The following is a 20,039-nucleotide window of genomic DNA, read 5'->3' as shown; positions in this document are numbered from 1 at the left end:
TTGCTTCTACTTGGTTGACCAATGAATTTGAGATCGATGTTATGTCAGCTTGGCACAATTTGGATGCATCTAAATGCAAGGATCTCGAAGATTATAACAAGAAGTTTTGGGAGGCTTTGCTTCCAGTCACTTCTTACAGGGTTGTGCCATTGACCGGGCAGATAGAGAAATACTGCTGATGCATTATTGCTAGGACAGTCAAGTGGTTTTGGGGGCAGCATTAAACAGGACAAATCTGAGAAATTTTCAGCAAAGAAGCCATTTGGTAAACAGGTTTCTCAGATTTCTCAAAGCACAGGTAAACCTTGGCAGTTCAAGAAGAAGCCAGCCAAGTTTTTTGGACAGTAGTCAAAGGACCAGAAGAAGCCTTTTGTGCGCAAGTCTCTTGAAGAGAAAAAGGCTTTAATGGCTGAGAGGAAGTGCTTTATCTGTGAGCAAACTGGTCATATTGCGTCTAATTGTTCGGACAAGAATAAGAGACCAACTGATGATGATAAAGAGGACAGGAAAGGAAAGAAGTCCAAACCTTCAGCAGGTTTAGTGCCAGATATGCTGGGAGACAAGCCACACTCAGATGCTAATGAGCTTTGCAAAGCTTGGGGTAAAGTTAGGGATCAACATGTACTCATTTTCTTTGATCCTGGAGCTAAGGCAAACTTTATCTCACCAGAGTTGGCTTCTACTTTGGGCATCAAAGCAGATGAGATGGGCTACACAGCAGAGGCAGGGTTGGCATGTCCTGGACACTTAGAGTCTGTGACACCCATTCTTGGAAAGCTGCCTCTTCATATACAGTCTTATGTTGATGCAGAAGAATTTTATATCATGCCACTTGAAGGCTGTGATGTCTTGTTGGGAATGCCATGGATGTTCAGAAAGCATGGTGTGTTGGATGCCTTTAACAAGACACTGACTTTGGAACATAGGGGAAAGACTCATGTGCTTGATGTGAACCTTAAAGGAGAGTCTATACCTGTTGTATCGGCTTCTGCCATTACATCTATAATAAAGAATCATCTTTCTGCGTACTTGATTTTTGCACGTGATGTCAAGGATAATGATGAGTCAAATTTCTCTATGTTAGATAGAGACAGGTCTGCTTTCTTGTCTCAGTTCAGTGATTGTTTTTCTGACTCATTCCCATCACAGTTGCCACCACAGAGGTCTGAGGATCATGCGATAGATTTGGTGCCAAGTAGTAGCCCACCAAATAGACCTCCATATAGGGTTAGTGCAGCCCAACAAAAAGAGATATTGAGCCAGGTGAATGAGCTGTTAGAAAAAGGGCTGATTCAACCAAGTTCATCTCCCTTTTGCTCACCAGCGCTCTTAGTGCAGAAGGATAGCTCTTGGCGCATGTGCATAGATTATCGTGCATTGAACAAGAGTACCATCAAGAACAGGTTCCCCATTCCAAGAATTGACGACATCCTTGACCGTTTGGAAGGAGCGTCAATTTTCAGCAAGATAGATTTGAAGAGTGGATACCATCAGATCAGGATTAAGCGAGAGCATGTACATAAGACTGCATTTAGGACCACGTTTGGTCTCTATGAGTTCTTGGTAATGCCATTTGGACTTACTAATGCTCCTGCTACGTTTAATCGAATGATGGACAGGATTTTTCATCCATACAGGTAGTTTGTTGGTACATTCTTTGATGACATGATTGTCTTTTCAAAGAATGAACAGGAGCATAGAGAACACTTGAAAGCAGTCTTTGATGAGCTTCGTAGTAATAGGTTGCGTATCAATGGCAAGAAGAGTGAGTTCTTCTTGGAAGAAATCCAGTTCTTGGGGCACATAGTGTCAAAGGATGGTGTCCGAATGGATCCTGCTAAGGTTGAAGCAATTAGAACATGGCCAGATTTGAAGACTGTCCATGATGTTAGAAGCTTCCTGGGTTTGTGTTCTTACTACAGGAGGTTCGTTCGCAATTTTGCAGAGATTGCTTCACCTTTACATGCTTTATAGAAGAAAGGAGTCTCTTTCCAGTGGACACAAAAAGAGATTTCAGCTTTTAATCTTCTTAAAGAAAAGATGAATTGTAGTCCAGTGATCATTCTGCCAGATCTTAGGAAGTCATTTGTTGTCCAGTGTGATGCCTGTGGCAATAGCATTGGTGCAGTGCTAATGCAAGATGGCCGGGTAGTGGCTTATGAAAGCATAATCTTGCGAGGGCCAGAGAAGACTATACAGGTCTATGAGAAAGAATTGTTGGCTGTGATTCATGCGCTTTCTAGTTAGAAACACTACCTACTTGGGGCAGATTTTGTTGTCCAGACAGATCATCAGACATTGCGTTATTTCTTAACTCAGACTAAGCTGTCAAAAAATCATATGCGTTGGGCAAACTTTTTGTCAATGTTCCATTTTCAGATTGTGCATGTGGAAGGCAAAAAGAATGTTGTGGCTGATACTTTGTCAAGGAAGCCACAAATTTCAGCTGTGTCAATTCCTTATCATCATGAGCTTGATGATATGAAGGAACAGTATGCTCATGATGAAGATTTTGCAAGGATCTTTGATCAGCTTGTCAATGGACAACATCATGAGCATTATCTTCTCAAGGATGGTTTCATGTTGATGCATGGTAGACTATGTGTGACTACGCCATTGAGACGGAAAGTTATGACAGAGAGTCATTCTCCACCGTATGCAGGGCATCGTGGTATTGATGCAACAATCAAAGCAGTAGAGACATTCTTTTATTGGCCTACTTTGAGAAGAGACGTGGATGCTTATGTGCGGCAGTGTTTGATTTGCCAGATGGTCAAGTTTGACAGGCAAAAAGCACCGGGGCTTTTACAGCCATTGCCTATTCCAGATAAACCATGGGAAAGCATAGCTATGGATTTTATCTTTGATCTTCCAAGGATACAGACAGGAAATGATGGGATATGGACTATTATTTGCAGGTTTAGCAAACAGGCTCATTTCATTCCTGTCAAGAAGAAGATAAAACCAGATCAGATGGCACATTTGTTTATGTGCAATGTCTTCAAGTATCATGGTATGCCACAGTCTATTGTCAGTGACCGTGATCCATGGAAGTCTATTCTGGAGAGGTATATTTGAGAACATGGGCACAACGCTTAAGTTCTCATCATCATTTCATCCACAGACTGATGGACAGTCAGAAGAGGCAAATTCTACTGTCTTGGATCTACTTAAGTGCTATGTGTCAGAGCACAAGTCAAAGTGGGAGCAGTATTTGCCTTTGGTTGAGTATGCATACAATAATACTGTGCATTCGTCAACAGGCAAAGCCCCTTTTGAAATTGTTGAAGGTGGTAAAAAGGTTCCTCCCATTTTGCATACAAAGGATAAGATCTTTCAAGCAGATCAGTATGTGCAGAGTATGGATGAAATGTATCAGAAAGTTAAGCATGCCCTTGAAAGGACTCAGGCAAAGCAAAAGAAAGCTGTTGATCATCACCGTCGTGAATTGTTATTTTCACTTGGTGATTGGGTACTGTTGCGGTTTAGAAAGGCACGCTTAAAGAAGCGGAAAGGCAAGGAAAGTCTTTTCACTAAGCTTAGTATGCGATACTATGGGCCTTTTCAAGTAACAGAGAAGATTAGTGATGTTAGCTATAGGCTGAAATTGCCTGACAATTGGAAGATTCATAATGCTTTCCATGTAAGTCTTCTTAGACCCTATGTGGGTGATGTGCCAGAAGATATGCTAGCTGAGGAACAGCCCGAAGTTGAGGAACTTGATGAAATTCTTGTTCCAAAACAGGTACTGGTACACAAGGAAAGGAAAGTGAAAGGCAAGATTGCTAGAAGGTATTTGGCTAAGTTCAAGAACTATCCAGCTATAGATGCTAAGTGGATGGACGAAGGTGAACTTGCAAAGTCACCTAATGTGTTGGAACTTTACCTTGAAGCATTTCGCTTGCAACCTACCTTGACCCCTTGTATCTCTAAGCTGAAATAGATTGTCAAAGTGACAATTGCTTAAGAAAGAAATTATGTACAAAAACAGATTTTGTACAGGTTAACACTTATTGTGTCCATATGGTTTTCTCAGTGCTAAAGAAGTAAGTATTGCTTGCAAGAATACAGTTTTTACTTCTATTGAATTGAATACATGTTGTAACAATGGTTACTCGATCGGGCATATATTCTATGAATTGACTCAGTGGGGATATCATTTTGATGTACCGGCCACTAGATCTCTAGTCAGGGTGATGTAGAGTCATCAAATGAGAATCTGCCACTATGGGGATATCATTGTGGTGTATCGGCCACTATATCTGGAAACAGTGATGTGGAGTCACATGATGATAGTCTGCCATGTTTCACAATTAGAGCATACGTGTGTTAATAGTGTGTTTAGTACACAATGTTGACTGATAGCATGTATGTGTTGTACATGTGCTACCAAGTGTAAGTTCACTGGGTTAGCTGGAAGCATGTATGACATTCATGCAAACGAGGACGTTTGCGATTTCGAGAGGGAGGTATGTCACAAGACTGTGACAACCATTACCTTTTTGCTGATTTCTTTATTACTACTTTATTTGGTTTTTCTTTTTAAAAGGATCCCTCTTGAAATCTAAACACCTAAGTTGCATGGCCAGTATGTGAAACGGACAGAAATGTCCAGTGAGTCAAGACTGGACACTTAAGGTCCAGTACAAGTCTGGAAGAGACTGATGGCACTGTGGATTGACAAGCCTGGAAGAGACTTGTGAAAGTGTATATGGACAAGTGTGTTGAAGAACTAGCATGGAAGAGACTAGTTCAAAGTGAAGATGGACAAATCTCCAAGAGATTAGTCCATGTGGGGTCATCAATGGAAATTCACTTTCAGTTGAGCTACATTGCAAATTTGGATGTAGCCATAGTCTTCAAAGATGGTCAGAAGACTAGTGGGGATGCAATGGAAGCAGCTCCTAAAATTTAGGGAGTTACTATTTTTGGACCCCAGAATCTGTTCGCGTCATTATCTTCGTTTTTGCATGAGGATTAATTCTCTGGTCTGTGCTGAGGTCAAATTTTGCACCGATCATAGAGAATTTTAGACCGAAAGGTTTAAACAGGAAAATTGTTACGTGTATGCCATGTGTCACAATTTGGGCATAAATTCCCAAAAGAGAGAGAGAGAGAGAGAGCAGCACAAAAACGAGTTTCAATGCATGAGGGGCAGATTGGAGCATGGAACTCATGGGGGCTGAGGGCAGATTGCTGCAAATACATCAGCTATGGAGGGTACTTCTTCATCTCTGACTCATGTATAGAGGTTGAGCTTGCTCCTCCTAGGTCACTCTCTCCTTATCTGAGCAGATGGATTATGTACAGTGTTGTGGGCTGATCAGATGGATCATGTACAGTGTTATGGGTTTATGCATAATTGCCGAGGCAAGAGCCTCTTGAACAGATACAGGGTTTGCTAATTGCATTCCCAAGCAAATACTTATGTGGAAAACGTTGTTTTCCTGAGATTTCTCGCGTGAAATCTCGCAGCCTGCAGGATTCAAAGGGCAAGTGGCCCATAAGGTGCGGGAGCCCGCTGGCTACGCACACAAGTGATTGGCAGGTAAAACAGGGCCCAAAACAGGAAATTACAGCCTGCTGTATATTTTTGCAGGTTTAGGTTTTTGGACATTTTTTGTGTCTATTTGCTCCAGAAGCTTCAAGGAAGCTCCAGGGACACTGTACATGTATTTTGGAGCAGTTTAAAGACAAAAACCAGAAAATTCAGCGTGCCGAATTTCTTACCATACACTTCATTGAGTGTGTTTAGGTGTATGGAGGCACCTATTGAGTAGGGATAATGACCAGGTCAAGTTGTACCGCCGTTATGGTGTCGAAATCGGGTTGGAACTGTGTTTCCTTCTCCACTTTGTACAGGGACAGCTTGTAGGCAGGTTATTGTGGGATTATCCCCTTGTTAATGAATAAAGAAACACCGCAAGGGGCACCTGACTTAGGGGCCAACAGGGTGTCTATGTCGCAACAGGAGCATTCTAGCTTCCTGTATTTCTTCTTGGTTCTGTGTCTTTAAGTTCAAGTAAAGTGGGCGACTGTGAATTGGGTGAAAGCATTTATATATTTTGGTTGTACACTACCGCCCTTTCCAGTGAACAGGCCGGTTTCATGGTTCCATTGCCGGGATTTGAATCACTTTTTCCCTAAAGAGTGAGCCAGGGTGGGTTTGGGTGTAGACACAGAATTGTGCATTATGGCTGATAGAAAGGAAGACACCAGAGAGGAAGCGTCTTCATCACAGGAGATCCCTGTTGTTCATGAGGTGGGAGAGTCTTCTAGACCTCCACAGTTTGTTACTCCTCCTGTTATGGTTGAGCCACAAGTTCTTACGGCTTCTTCTATGGATGAAGACATTTTCAAGACTCAGTTAGTTGCTACTGTGAGTATGTTTACTCAAGTGATGCAGAATCCAAGGTTTTTGGCATTTTCGCAACCCTCCCTTCCTTTACAGCAAGTTGGGCAATTTGCAAAGATTTCGGATCCAGTAGAGGTCCAGGATAAGGGTAAGCATGCTGCAGATTCAGTGGAAACACCAAGGCAACTTGCGGAGTCAATGGAGACTCCAAAATTGGTTCTGACTGTCCAGGAACAGGTGGCGGAAACGCTAGTTACACAGGCATTGCCAGTTCAGCTCGCCACTTTACAGCAGCCAAATGTTGGTTTAAATGGACAGGGAAGCAGTTTTCAAGCTTTACCACAGGTTTTTCCACCAACCTCTGTACATCCTGGGTACTTTGGAGGTGGATCTGTATTTCATAGTATGGCTGGTTATGCGCCTGGAAACCAGATTTATGTACCACGAACAGTGTTTGGGGGTACAAAGGGTTTTATGTCAAACCCCATGTATGGCAATATAGGCATGCGGCCTGGATTTCAGGGAGTTCAGGGCAGTTTTGGCATGCCACAGGGCACTTTTGGTATGGCTGGTTATCAAAATCAGCAAGCAAGTATTGTGTCTACAAGCCCTGTAGTCAGTGGTCCAGCAACTTCCATGCCACCTGTTAGTGTTCCTATGTTACAGCCATATCCTACGGACCCTTTGATGGCTCATGAGAAGCCAAAGCCATACAAGGAAGGTGGTGCAGCCGTACAGTTTGACATCTTTCGAGGATTTGAAGATAGGACTAAGGCTCTCTCTTTCTTACAGCAGTTTGATGCCGCATTTGCAGGAGGGAACTTTACAGAGCCTTCTAAAGTCCGGAAAGCTGCCACCTTTCTTAAGGACAATGCTAGTCAGTGGTGGAGTACACTGTTGCAGGCTCCTGCCACTTGGACTTACTTTAAGCAAGTATTTGCTTCTACTTGGTTGACCAATGAATTTGAGATCGATGTTATGTCAGCTTGGCACAATTTGGATGCATCTAAATGCAAGGATCTCGAAGATTATAACAAGAAGTTTTGGGAGGCTTTGCTTCCAGTCACTTCTTACAGGGTTGTGCCATTGACCGAGCAGATAGAGAAATACTGCTGATGCATTATTGCTGGGACAGTCAAGTGGTTTTGGGGGCAGCATTAAACAGGACAAATCTGAGAAATTTTCAGCAAAGAAGCCATTTGGTAAACAGGTTTCTCAGATTTCTCAAAGCACAGGTAAACCTTGGCAGTTCAAGAAGAAGCCAGCCAAGTTCTTTGGACAGTAGTCAAAGGACCAGAAGAAGCCTTTTGTGCGCAAGTCTCTTGAAGAGAAAAAGGCTTTAATGGCTGAGAGGAAGTGCTTTATCTGTGAGCAAACTGGTCATATTGCGTCTAATTGTTCGGACAAGAATAAGAGACCAACTGATGATGATAAAGAGGACAGGAAAGGAAAGAAGCCCAAACCTTCAGCAGGTTTAGTGCCAGATTGCCTTTGGTTGAGTATGCATACAATAATACTGTGCATTCGTCAACAGGCAAAGCCCCTTTTGAAATTGTTGAAGGTGGTAAAAAGGTTCCTCCCATTTTGCATACAAAGGATAAGATCTTTCAAGCAGATCAGTATGTGCAGAGTATGGATGAAATGTATCAGAAAGTTAAGCATGCCCTTGAAAGGACTCAAGCAAAGCAAAAGAAAGCTGTTGATCATCACCGTCGTGAATTGTTATTTTCACTTGGTGATTGGGTACTGTTGCGGTTTAAAAAGGCACGCTTAAAGAAGCGGAAAGGCAAGGAAAGTCTTTTCACTAAGCTTAGTATGCGATACTATGGGCCTTTTCAAGTAACAGAGAAGATTAGTGATGTTAGCTATAGGCTGAAATTGCCTGACAATTGGAAGATTCATAATGCTTTCCATGTAAGTCTTCTTAGACCCTATGTGGGTGATGTGCCAGAAGATATGCTAGCTGAGGAACAGCCCGAAGTTGAGGAACTTGATGAAATTCTTGTTCCAAAACAGGTACTGGTACACAAGGAAAGGAAAGTGAAAGGCAAGATTGCTAGAAGGTATTTGGCTAAGTTCAAGAACTATCCAGCTATAGATGCTAAGTGGATGGACGAAGGTGAACTTGCAAAGTCACCTAATGTGTTGGAACTTTACCTTGAAGCATTTCGCTTGCAACCTACCTTGACCCCTTGTATCTCTAAGCTGAAATAGATTGTCAAAGTGACAATTGCTTAAGAAAGAAATTATGTACAAAAACAGATTTTGTACAGGTTAACACTTATTGTGTCCATATGGTTTTCTCAGTGCTAAAGAAGTAAGTATTGCTTGCAAGAATACAGTTTTTACTTCTATTGAATTGAATACATGTTGTAACAATGGTTACTCGATCGGGCATATATTCTGTGAATTGACTCAGTGGGGATATCATTTTGATGTACCGGCCACTAGATCTCTAGTCAGGGTGATGTAGAGTCATCAAATGAGAATCTGCCACTATGGGGATATCATTGTGGTGTATCGGCCACTATATCTGGAAACAGTGATGTGGAGTCACATGATGATAGTCTGCCATGTTTCACAATTAGAGCATACGTGTGTTAATAGTGTGTTTAGTACACAATGTTGACTGATAGCATGTATGTGTTGTACATGTGCTGCCAAGTGTAAGTTCACTGGGTTAGCTGGAAGCATGTATGACATTCATGCAAACGAGGACGTTTGCGATTTCGAGAGGGAGGTATGTCACAAGACTGTGACAACCATTACCTTTTTGCTGATTTCTTTATTACTACTTTATTTGGTTTTTCTTTTTAAAAGGATCCCTCTTGAAATCTAAACACCTAAGTTGCATGGCCAGTATGTGAAACGGACAGAAATGTCCAGTGAGTCAAGACTGGACACTTAAGGTCCAGTACAAGTCTGGAAGAGACTGATGGCACTGTGGATTGACAAGCCTGGAAGAGACTTGTGAAAGTGTATATGGACAAGTGTGTTGAAGAACTAGCATGGAAGAGACTAGTTCAAAGTGAAGATGGACAAATCTCCAAGAGATTAGTCCATGTGGGGTCATCAATGGAAATTCACTTTCAGTTGAGCTACATTGCAAATTTGGATGTAGCCATAGTCTTCAAAGATGGTCAGAAGACTAGTGGGGATGCAATGGAAGCAGCTCCTAAAATTTAGGGAGTTACTATTTTTGGACCCCAGAATCTGTTCTCGTCATTATCTTCGTTTTTGCACGAGGATTAATTCTCTGGTCTGTGCTGAGGTCAAATTTTGCACCGATCATAGAGAATTTTAGACCGAAAGGTTTAAACAGGAAAATTGTTACGTGTATGCCATGTGTCACAATTTGGGCATAAATTCCCAAAAGAGAGAGAGAGAGAGAGAGAGAGAGAGAGCAGCACAAAAACGAGTTTCAATGCATGAGGGGCAGATTGGAGCATGGAACTCATGGGGGCTGAGGGCAGATTGCTGCAAATACATCAGCTATGGAGGGTACTTCTTCATCCCTGACTCATGTATAGAGGTTGAGCTTGCTCCTCCTAGGTCACTCTCTCCTTATCTGAGCAGATGGATTATGTACAGTGTTGTGGGCTGATCAGATGGATCATGTACAGTGTTATGGGTTTATGCATAATTGCCGAGGCAAGAGCCTCTTGAACAGATACAGGGTTTGCTAATTGCATTCCCAAGCAAATACTTATGTGGAAAACGTTGTTTTCCTGAGATTTCTCGCGTGAAATCTCGCAGCCTGCAGGATTCAAAGGGCAAGTGGCCCATAAGGTGCGGGAGCCCGCTGGCTACGCACACAAGTGATTGGCAGGTAAAACAGGGCCCAAAACAGGAAATTACAGCCTGCTGTATATTTTTGCAGGTTTAGGTTTTTGGACATTTTTTGTGTCTATTTGCTCCAGAAGCTTCAAGGAAGCTCCAGGGACACTATACATGTATTTTGGAGCAGTTTAAAGACAAAAACCAGAAAATTCAGCGTGCCGAATTTCTTACCATACACTTCATTGAGTGTGTTTAGGTGTATGGAGGCACCTATTGAGTAGGGATAATGACCAGGTCAAGTTGTACCGCCGTTATGGTGTCGAAATCGGGTTGGAACTGTGTTTCCTTCTCCACTTTGTACAGGGACAGCTTGTAGGCAGGTTATTGTGGGATTATCCCCTTGTTAATGAATAAATAAATACCGCAAGGGGCACCTGACTTAGGGGCCAACAGGGTATCTGTGTTGCAACAGGTGCATTCTAGCTTCCTGTATTTCTTCTTGGTTCTGTGTCTTTAAGTTCAAGTAAAGTGGGCGACTGTGAATTGGGTGAAAGCATTTATATATTTTGGTTGTACACTACCGCCCTTTCCAATGAACAGGCCGGTTTCAATTCCATATCCTCACATGCAACTAAACCCAATATGGTTTGCAAAGTAGTCATTTTGACTACAGGAGAAAAGATCTCATCAAAGTCAATCCCATATTCCTGCTTGTACCCTTTGACAACAAGTCGTGCTTTATACTTTAGCAAGGGACCAGAGGTGACCTTCATCTTGTAAACCCATTTGCATGGTAGGATTTTCTACCCCTTAGACAATGTACCAATTCCCAAGTACCATTTTTCTTTAGAGATCCCATCGCTTTATGCCATTTCTTGTTGTCCTCTTTGTCCATTGCTTCCTTGAAGCATGACAGTTCACCACAATCTATCAACATGACATAATCAGCAACATAATTCATACTAGGAACAAACCTTCTTGGCTGTTTGGTATTTCTAGTTGACTTACAACCCAATGATCAGTGTTTGTTGGCTGTTCAGCCTGCAAATCTGCATTAATAGCTTGTTGTTCAAAAGGTTTAGCATGCTATCCTACCTATTCCGTCTGTTCCAATGGCACATTTTCTTGCTGAAACTACAGTATATTATGGGCAACTTCTTGCCGATCAATTTCAGTATCATTCCCTGCATTTATAGGGTCATTTATAGCAGGTATTTGCTGCTGTACAACGGGCACTTTTTACTATTCTACACGTATTTCTTCTCGGAACACAAACCTTCTCACTTCCTCTGTCTTTTCGAGTTGTTTATGCATGCGATCTTTCTGGAAGATTACATCATTGCTATGCACAATTTTCCTTTTTTCAAGATCCCATAACTTATACCCCATTTCTCCCTTATCTCCATATCCTAGAAAATTGCATTTACAGGACTTGAAGACTTGTTTGATTACTAATTTATCAATTGTACAGCTGTCAGAACAGCCTTTGCCTAAAATCCATGAGGTAATGCAGCATGAGAGAGCCTGCTACAAACCTTCTCCTAAATAGTCCTATTCATACGCTCTGCAACACCATTTTGGGGTGGATTAAAAGGGGCAGTGAGCTGCCTTTTTATCCCTTTGATGTCACAAAAGGCTTAAAAGGCTTTGGACACATATTCCCCACCATTGTTAGAGCAAAGACACTTTAATGTCTTGTTGGTCATATTTTCAATAAGTGCCAAGAAACTTTTAAACTTATCCAAAACCTCGTCTTTATGACGGATCAGATAAACCCATACTTTGAATGTGGCATCATCAACAAAAGTGATAAATATTTCTTTCCCCCTAGAGACAACCTCAGCATCTCACATACATCTGAATATACCAACTCTAAGAGTGAAGATTTTATGAAAGAGACTTTATGTGATGTTTGAGCATGCTTGCCAAAAATACAATGGTCAAAATCAGCATACCTCAAGCACGGCAAATAACCCAAATGAGAAAGTACTTTCATTCCAGTTTGACTCATGTGCCCCAGCTGACTATGCCACAAAGATACACTTGGCTCCTCAGTTATGGCAACAACGTGATCGCGCACACTAGATACATGTAATGGATATAGAGTATCACTTTCAAAGTCTTTAGCAACAATTCTAGAGCCCTTACATATCTTCCATTTGCTATCCCCAAAAGTGATATAATAGCCTTCATCATCTAGCTGCCATGTGCTTATCAAGCTCTTCTTGAGCTAGGATATATGCCTCGCATTATGCAAAGTGAACATTGAACCATACTGAAATGCGAACTGCACACTATCGATCCCTGCAATATCACATGCATAATTGTCCCCCAAGTGGACAACACCATGTCTACCACCATTGTAGTTAAGAGAGCCACTCACAGTGTGGTGTTACATGAAATGAGGCACCTAAATCAAGAATCCATACGTGCATATCATCATCAAAATCTGCAATCAAAGACTGTGCACTAAAAAAAGAAGGAAAGAGTACATCACTACCACTATCACTCTCGTGATTGACTACATTGACTTCCTCTATCTTCACATTCCTCTTCTTTGCATGTTAGCTATCCTTTTTCTCATATTTGTCATCATCACTGTTAATCCTGCTTGAAGTGCCCTTTCTTGCCACAATGATGGCACTCCATATTTTTACCACGAGACTTATTACGTGCTTTGTTGTCAAAGTTGCCCTTCCGTTGGGATCTACCTCTAGTATGCAATGCATTGGAAGACTTACTTACTGAAATATTTTGCCTATTAAACTCCCCCACAAGTAAAGAGCTCTCCACATCTAAATATAATGACATAACATTAGACTTACTCGTTGCTGTCCTAAAAGTGTCCCAACTTTTAAGTAAAGTGCCTAGCAAAAAGGTTACCTTGAACTCCTCATCAATGTGAAATTCCCAAGCAATCAGCCGGCTGAAAATAGAGTTGAACTCATTCAAATGTACAAACATGGTTGTACCTTCATACGAAGGTCTATCAATTTTTTCAACCAATAAACCTTGCTAGCTGCACTTTTCTAACCATATAACTCCTCAAGTCTTTGCTACATATCATAGCCAGATTTCAATTTCTCTATGTTGAAGAGCAAAGTGTCTGACACTAAAAGCTCTATGGTAGAGTGTGCAAGCTCATCTAACTCTTCCTACTCATCTAGATCCATGGTTGCTGGTTTTACCCCTTTTGTCTTTATAGGTTCACCCGTTGCTTCTACACCAAGACATTATAGCGTTGCTTCTGCCATATAGCAAAGTTGTGTGCGCCCTCAAACTTCTTAATGTCCAAAAGATTGTGCTATCACTGCTGCCAGCCATGATTTACAGCTCAAAAGTGACTAAAAAGTCAAATGTAAGCCCAACTATCACACAAATGACCAAGGTACGAAGCAGGTACCAACCAGCAACGAAAATTTAAGTAATTGCAGAAATTTCAGATCTGCAAATCAATTTTCAAAGGTATAAAATGTGCGCAACAGCACATCACAAGCAATTGCAGCGGTATCACAAGCTAATATATCAATTGCACGAGAAAGCCCCGAATTTAGCTGCAATTTCTGCTCCAAATGCATCCACGGGCACAAATTTGACTTCCACGGTCAAACACCCCAAAATTTCTCTGCTCAAACTGCTCAAATGACATCAAACATAACTCCCAAATGGATTGCACAAGCCCAATTTTGCCAAAATTTCACAAATTTTGCAAAAGCCCCCAATTTGTCCGAGGTCCTATGTGCTCAATTTGCATTGGAATTGCTTTGCACGTGCATACCAAGACCAAATTTGACCCAAACTTTGCAAATTTTGCAAAAGCCCCAAATTGTACAGGGTCCAATGTATCAAAATTTTTCAAGAATTGTACCTATGTCCCACTACAATTTTTGAACATACATGAAAAGCCCCAATTTTTGAGACTCGAGAGTGTGCAAGAATCCACAAATTTTAGTCAACCAAGTAAAATCTTCATGCATACGTGAAAATCCCCAAGTTTCAGAAGTAAATGCGTGCCCAATCTTTGAGATTTGTGGAACTGTGCTTGTGCGCGTGTGACAATCCGCTAATTTTTAACAAAGGAGACCTTTGAAGAAAAAAAAATGTGATCACTTCACAAGGAAAAAAAAAAGCGTTGATGGTTGATAGTTGACTACCCCATAACACCTACGCTAACATGGAGATGCCGTACAACTGCCCCACAACCTACCTTATTGCCCTACAATGCCGCCAAACTACCCCGCAACCTATTTGACCTATCGCTTGATTGCCCTACACTGACTTTGCAAAGCCTCTCACCAGCCTGTCGAGGCTTGCTGTGGCTGCCGCCTGACTGCTTAGCTACATTCAACTTGTTACGTACACACTTTCTACGTTACTGACACTTGACCAAGACTAATGACTTGCTGTGTTAGCGCTTGGACAAGCTCCAAAAGCTCGATCGGGATGAGCTTGAGCTCTGATACCAGTTTGTGGTGGCCTACGCACAATAAAGGTTTAATGTTCAACAATGGCAATGGCAATGGCGGAGGGGGAGAGAGAGTGTGTGAGTGAGCAGTAGCAGTAGAGAGTGAGAGAGAGTAAGATGCACAACGTGTGGATACAAAGAGTATACCTGTTTTTTGGTTTTTGTGATGTGTTCACACTTGAGCTCATATAAAAGGCACGGTGGCTCTTTATTCTCAATAAGGTGTTTGTGGGCTACAGCTTGCAGTCCCAAGCTTATTAATCATATGATCATGTTAAGCGGGATGTCTACATGAGTCGAGATATTCGTTTCGTGGAGGTTTCAACCTTAGAGAGGGGGCAAGGAGCATCCCGTGCTTGGAGATCCAAGCGATAGTTGGGCGCTAGTGACTATACCTCTGGAGCCTGCACCTCATGCAGAGGCTTCCTCTTCAAATGAGGATATTACTTCCCCACCTACTTCCCTGACTAAGCCACCACTAGTGGATGTTCCAAAGACTTCAACAGATGGTGCACACCGAGGAGAGATTTAGCCTCCTCCTTGTTGGGCTCAAGACATACTTCGTGATTCAAGGATTGAGGGAGTCCTTGAGAAATAGTAGCCACAAGATGGTCCACGGCGGTCTTGGAGAAACCAAGCACATGCTACCAAGCTTATTTGTACTAAATATTGTTTGGCAACCCATGCCATACAGGATAGGGTGTTAGCAGAGTATGACAGCTCATGTGTGAGTCTGAGCATATATTATGGCTAGGCACTTTATGTAGTTATTTTAGGCATTTTTAGTGTGTAGCATTTTATGCTATTGGGGCATTTATTATTACCAGTCGACCAGCATTAAATGTTGGCCGACCTGACATATTTTATGGCATTATTTATGCTTATATATATTCTAGGCTCCTCCTCCTCAGTGCCCACGCAGCCAATGACTCACTATTGTATGCAACAGTCTCATGTCTGATATATGGATTCCATTTCCTGAGCATACATCTGAGTTCTCATCTGTATTGTGTTCTTTCTTTCCCTTTCTCTTTTGTCTTGTATTTCAACAATTTATTACAGCATATGTTTACGCTTCCATTGTTGCTCCACTTCTGACATAGGGAACCTACCTCTATGAAGAAGGCTTTGCAGTTACAGCATTAGAAGAAGGTTACCACCTGGAGGTCCCGTGGAGAGAGGAGCCGGTGCTAGTGCCCACATAGCTAGTGACTCACTGTTGTATGCAACAGTCTCGTGTCCGATATATGGATTCCATTTCCCAAGCATACATCTGAGTTCTCATTTGTACTATATTCTTTCTTTCCCTTTCTCTTTTGTCTTGTATTTCAGCTGTTTATTACAGCATATGTTTACGCTTCCATTGCTGCTCCACTTCTGACATAGGGAACCTACCTCTGAAGAAGACTTTGCAATTTCAGCATTGGAAGAAGGCTATGGAGCAGGAGTTGGATGCTATTGAGTGGTACGGAACTTCTTGTGCCTCGGCCAATTCATAGGAAGGCGATTAGTGTAAAATGGATCTTCAAGACCAAATATCACAATGACGGTACTCTAGATAAGCATAAGGCGTAGCTCGTTGCAAAAGGCTTCGCACAGTAGCCAAGGGTGGATTTCAAGACACATTAGAACCTACAACTAGGATGGCTACCATTCAAGCTATTCTTGCCTTAGCTAGCTAGCCGTAGGAGATGGCCGATTTATCAACTTGATGTGAAGTCTACCTTCCTAAATGGTGATTTGAAGGAGGAGATCTATATTGAGCAGCCTCCTAGCTTTTCCTCATCAGATGGACACGTGTACAGGTTGAAAAAGGCCCTTTACAACCTCAAACAAGCTCCACATGCTTGGAATGAGAATATAGACTCGTTCCTCCAAGGGAAGTTGGGGTATTGACATTCCTCTTCTGATTCCCGGTTGTATGTCCACATATCAACTGGAGGGCACGCATTGTTTGTGCTTTATGTAGATGATCTTATTTTGACAAGTGGCCATGCCCAAAAGGTCAAGGAGACTAGGCAACATTGCACGAGGTGTTCGAAATGGCAGATATGGGTCTTCTTCGTTTCTCCTTAGGTCGTGAGATTTACCAGACTCCGAGGGGGATTTTCCTCTCTCAATAGAGCGGTATGTACAAGAGCTTTTGGTCACATTTGAAATGGAGGGATGTAAGGTCATTTCTACTCCTTTGAATCCGAATTGGAAGGCCACAACCCATGCAGATTCTCCAACGACAAACAATAAGAACCCACGTCCAATGGCCCATCTTGGGTTCACTCGTGAACCGGCCAACAAACCTACAAGAAAGCACAAATCAACCTAAGTGTTAAGAAGCCAAATCAAGAATCCAATCAACTACCGGTAGCAAGTAGCATCCGCTGCCAAAGAATCTGCATGGGCCATAGCCTTCACTACAATTTTCAGATTTACTACAATTTCTCTATCCAACGTCACATAAATAGCAAAATAATGTTGTTCTAGCATATGCCCAATGTTTTGGGATGCGTGCCACGTAAAAGCTTCAAATCTCGATGAATAAATTTTAAGAAATTTTAGAGATTTATACATACAACCTAAAAATATGATGGGGTGCAACCTTGGGATGTTTATCAATAGCAACCAACAACTCCAATGCGCCTTGGGATACGTACTAAATGTAGAAATCATAAAAGGCCCAAATTTGTTACACCAATGTTGAAGAAAACACAATGTTGGCAATTTCGATGGAGATTCACAGACGGGAGCTAAAATTAGACAAAAGTCTCAAATTTGCTTGAAGAAATTTCAAAAAAAATTAAAAATAAAAAAACTTGATTAAAAACCCCAAAATTTCTTGGCATGAAGTATACTAAATTGAAATTTTCTTTGAAATTGGGGATGAGATGAGCAGGATGGATGAGAAATTGCACCAAAAAAATTTTTAAAACTCCCAAATTCAGAAAATTAGGGTTTTTGTGTTTTTTTCCAAGTCCAGTCCACAAAAATGGCGGATAAGGCTCAAAAAATGGCAAGCAGGACTAAGAAAATGGCGAGCAAGACTAACTAAAGATATATGTACAAGGTTGCGTGTACGGGATTGAAAACAACAACAGTAGCTTCTCCAAAACAGCAACTTCTCTTCCAAAACAGCAAATCCTCCCTACAAAACAGCAACTCCTCTTCCTGTGTCAGCTAAGGGGACTTCATGTGGGTGGGACTAGCTAAGCGGTGAAGCAACGGAACCCACATGTCTAGCTTTGATACCAACTATTGGAAATGGAGGAAGAGAGAGTGTGTGAACACAAGACAATGAGCAAGAGTGAGTAACAGTTCCACACTCAAAAGATGCAAGTACTAGAATGATACAATGAAAGTACAATAGGTCTTACGTAAGACACACTAAACTTTGGCACTTTAATAAGTGTCTGCATCACAAAAATTACATTGGGCCCTGCCCATAATTGACCAATTCTAACAATTTCTGCTGCCTACTATGCTGCCATGTCATCAACCCTGCAATATTTTGTTGTTCTCTTGCTCCGACTGTCCATCTCAAAATTGATCCAGCCTGACAGAGCTGCATTTGTTGCTGCCAAACATCCCAAGAGGCTACTTGCTGCATTTCAGGATCCCTCAAAGTATGACACACTCTCCAACTCATCATCTTCTCTGCCCCATCTTGAGATGGGGAGTAGTGGCTCAACAGACACTGGATGAATTTGGACGGTAATGAAGCAGTCCTTTGTAGCTGTTGGTGATCAAGAACACGCCACCATGCACAGCAGGGCCAAAAATGCAGATGTGCAGCTCCTCCAAAATGGCCAGTACCAGTGTGGGCAACAACCAACAGGGGTAGAGGCAGCAAAAGTGCAGGTAGCAGCTCCATTAGGTGATAGAAACTGATCGCTACTGCAATAGCTGATGGGCAACAGCCTCCAGTCTGCACATGCAGCCCGAAACACAGCAACTGAAGATGGACGACTGCTCCAGAAGGGCTGGCAGCTGTTGGGCAGACCTCCTCCTCCACAGACGGCAGCATGGGCTAATGTAGGCTCCGGTATTTCATTTTCTGTAGGCATCTGATGGTGGATCATATATGATTTATCTAATGTCCAAACTGAGTAGAGCCACTAAGTACCTCTAGTTTGCAGGCACGAGAACTGAAGTTGCCTACACTGCATTGTCTAGACTCGTGCATAAGTCGCTGGGAGAAGATAAAAAAGCCGGATTCTATTACATGTAATCGATATAGGTTACAGAAATAAATAAACTCTGGCGTATCAGAGAAGGATGATTGATTTCTGTGCTTATCAGTAAATCGGTGAAAGGGAGCAACGAGAACAAAGAAAAAGAGTCATGCCTGTGAGCAAAAAAGACTCCTCTGCGCAGGAAAGGATGAGCAGCCTTGCCGGTGATCCTCTCCACACGCTGCACGAGCGATAACTCGAGCTTCTGGCACCCGAACTGCACTATGAGCTTGTCATAGTCGATTCTACCTCCGTCTTTGGCTGCCACCTCCCAAGGAGTGATGATCTGCTCCTGCTCCGCTTTCACTCCTTCCTTATCGTTCACCGTTAATGCTAATCCGTTCTCCATCTATGGCAGCGGATGCAGAATCGAATGACAGACCAGATCGATCATCCGAGGACTGGACTGCTACATGTTTTGTCTTAGGCTTATTAGTGCGGTTGCCTAGGTTCTGGTCGGTTCACTTTTGAACATTGCAATGCCCTTCTGGCCCATTATTGCCACACTACAAAAACCCCCAAATATTACGAGCCTTTGAAATACAAAGGAAAAAATTAGCCCTTCTTGTAGAAAGGAAAAATTTTCCCAACATTGCATTCGAAAGGTAGTTTTTTTTAATATATATATTTTATTATAATTAAAATTATTTATCTTATTCTTTAGAGGAGTTCCAACTTCTAAGTCACTCTCAACACTTTCGGAGTCTTGTCACACACAAGACCCATTGGCAATAAGTCGTGTCTAGTCTCTCAAGTTTCAAGTTTTTCGAAAAAAATACATTTTATTATAAATAAAATTATTTATCTTATTCTTTAGAGGAGTTCCAAACTTTTAAGTCACTCTCAACACTTTCGAAGCTTTGACAGACACAGGACCCATTGGCAATAAGTCATGTCTAGTCTCTCAAGTCTTGAGTTAAAACTTGGGTATACTGTATACCTTGTCCTCAAAATTTGAAATGGCAAGAAAGTTAAAAACCCTCCCCTCATCATTTCGAAAGTGATGTTCGTCTTGAGATTGCAAGTTGTCGTCATTGCCTACAAGGCTTGAGCTCTCTTGGAAGTTGGGAGTCATTGTCAACCACTGCTTTAGGTACAGTCCTCGAGTCGTGTCTCCTCTCCATTTTCTTTACGCATCATCCTTGAGGCTCTTGTAGCTTTCATGTGTCTTGCCTCTCCCCTCTCAAGTTTTGACTTTGGATTTAATATCTAC

At 42.0% G+C, this 20,039-nt stretch overlaps 1 protein-coding gene across 4 annotated transcripts in view; it reads right to left on the bottom strand.

Annotated features, from left to right (window-relative positions):
• LOC148022922 (Nucleotidylyl transferase superfamily protein) overlaps window positions 1-19,318 on the bottom strand; it is a 148,883-nt gene extending 129,565 nt beyond the window's left edge. For 2 of the 4 annotated variants that reach the window (XR_015693558.1, XR_015693559.1), the window contains exon 1: window positions 18,940-19,318. Coding sequence is in view for 2 of the 4 variants with exons in the window: in XM_087695856.1 (XP_087551982.1) it covers window positions 18,940-19,175 (236 nt within the window). In the remaining 2 variants the exon portion in view is untranslated. The remainder of the gene's footprint in view (window positions 1-18,939) is intronic. The other 2 variants (XM_087695856.1, XM_087695857.1) reach the window with 2 other exon arrangements.
• Window positions 19,319-20,039: the final 721 nt, after the last annotated feature.

This window comes from Lygodium microphyllum, chromosome 16 (genome assembly GCF_053477565.2).
Source record: "Lygodium microphyllum isolate KBCC chromosome 16, Lygodium_microphyllum_v1.1.10, whole genome shotgun sequence".
NCBI classification, from domain to species: Eukaryota; Viridiplantae; Streptophyta; class Polypodiopsida; order Schizaeales; family Lygodiaceae; genus Lygodium; species Lygodium microphyllum.
The sequence above is the reverse complement of the archived record's forward strand: the minus strand, read 5'-3'. Positions and strand labels throughout refer to the sequence as shown.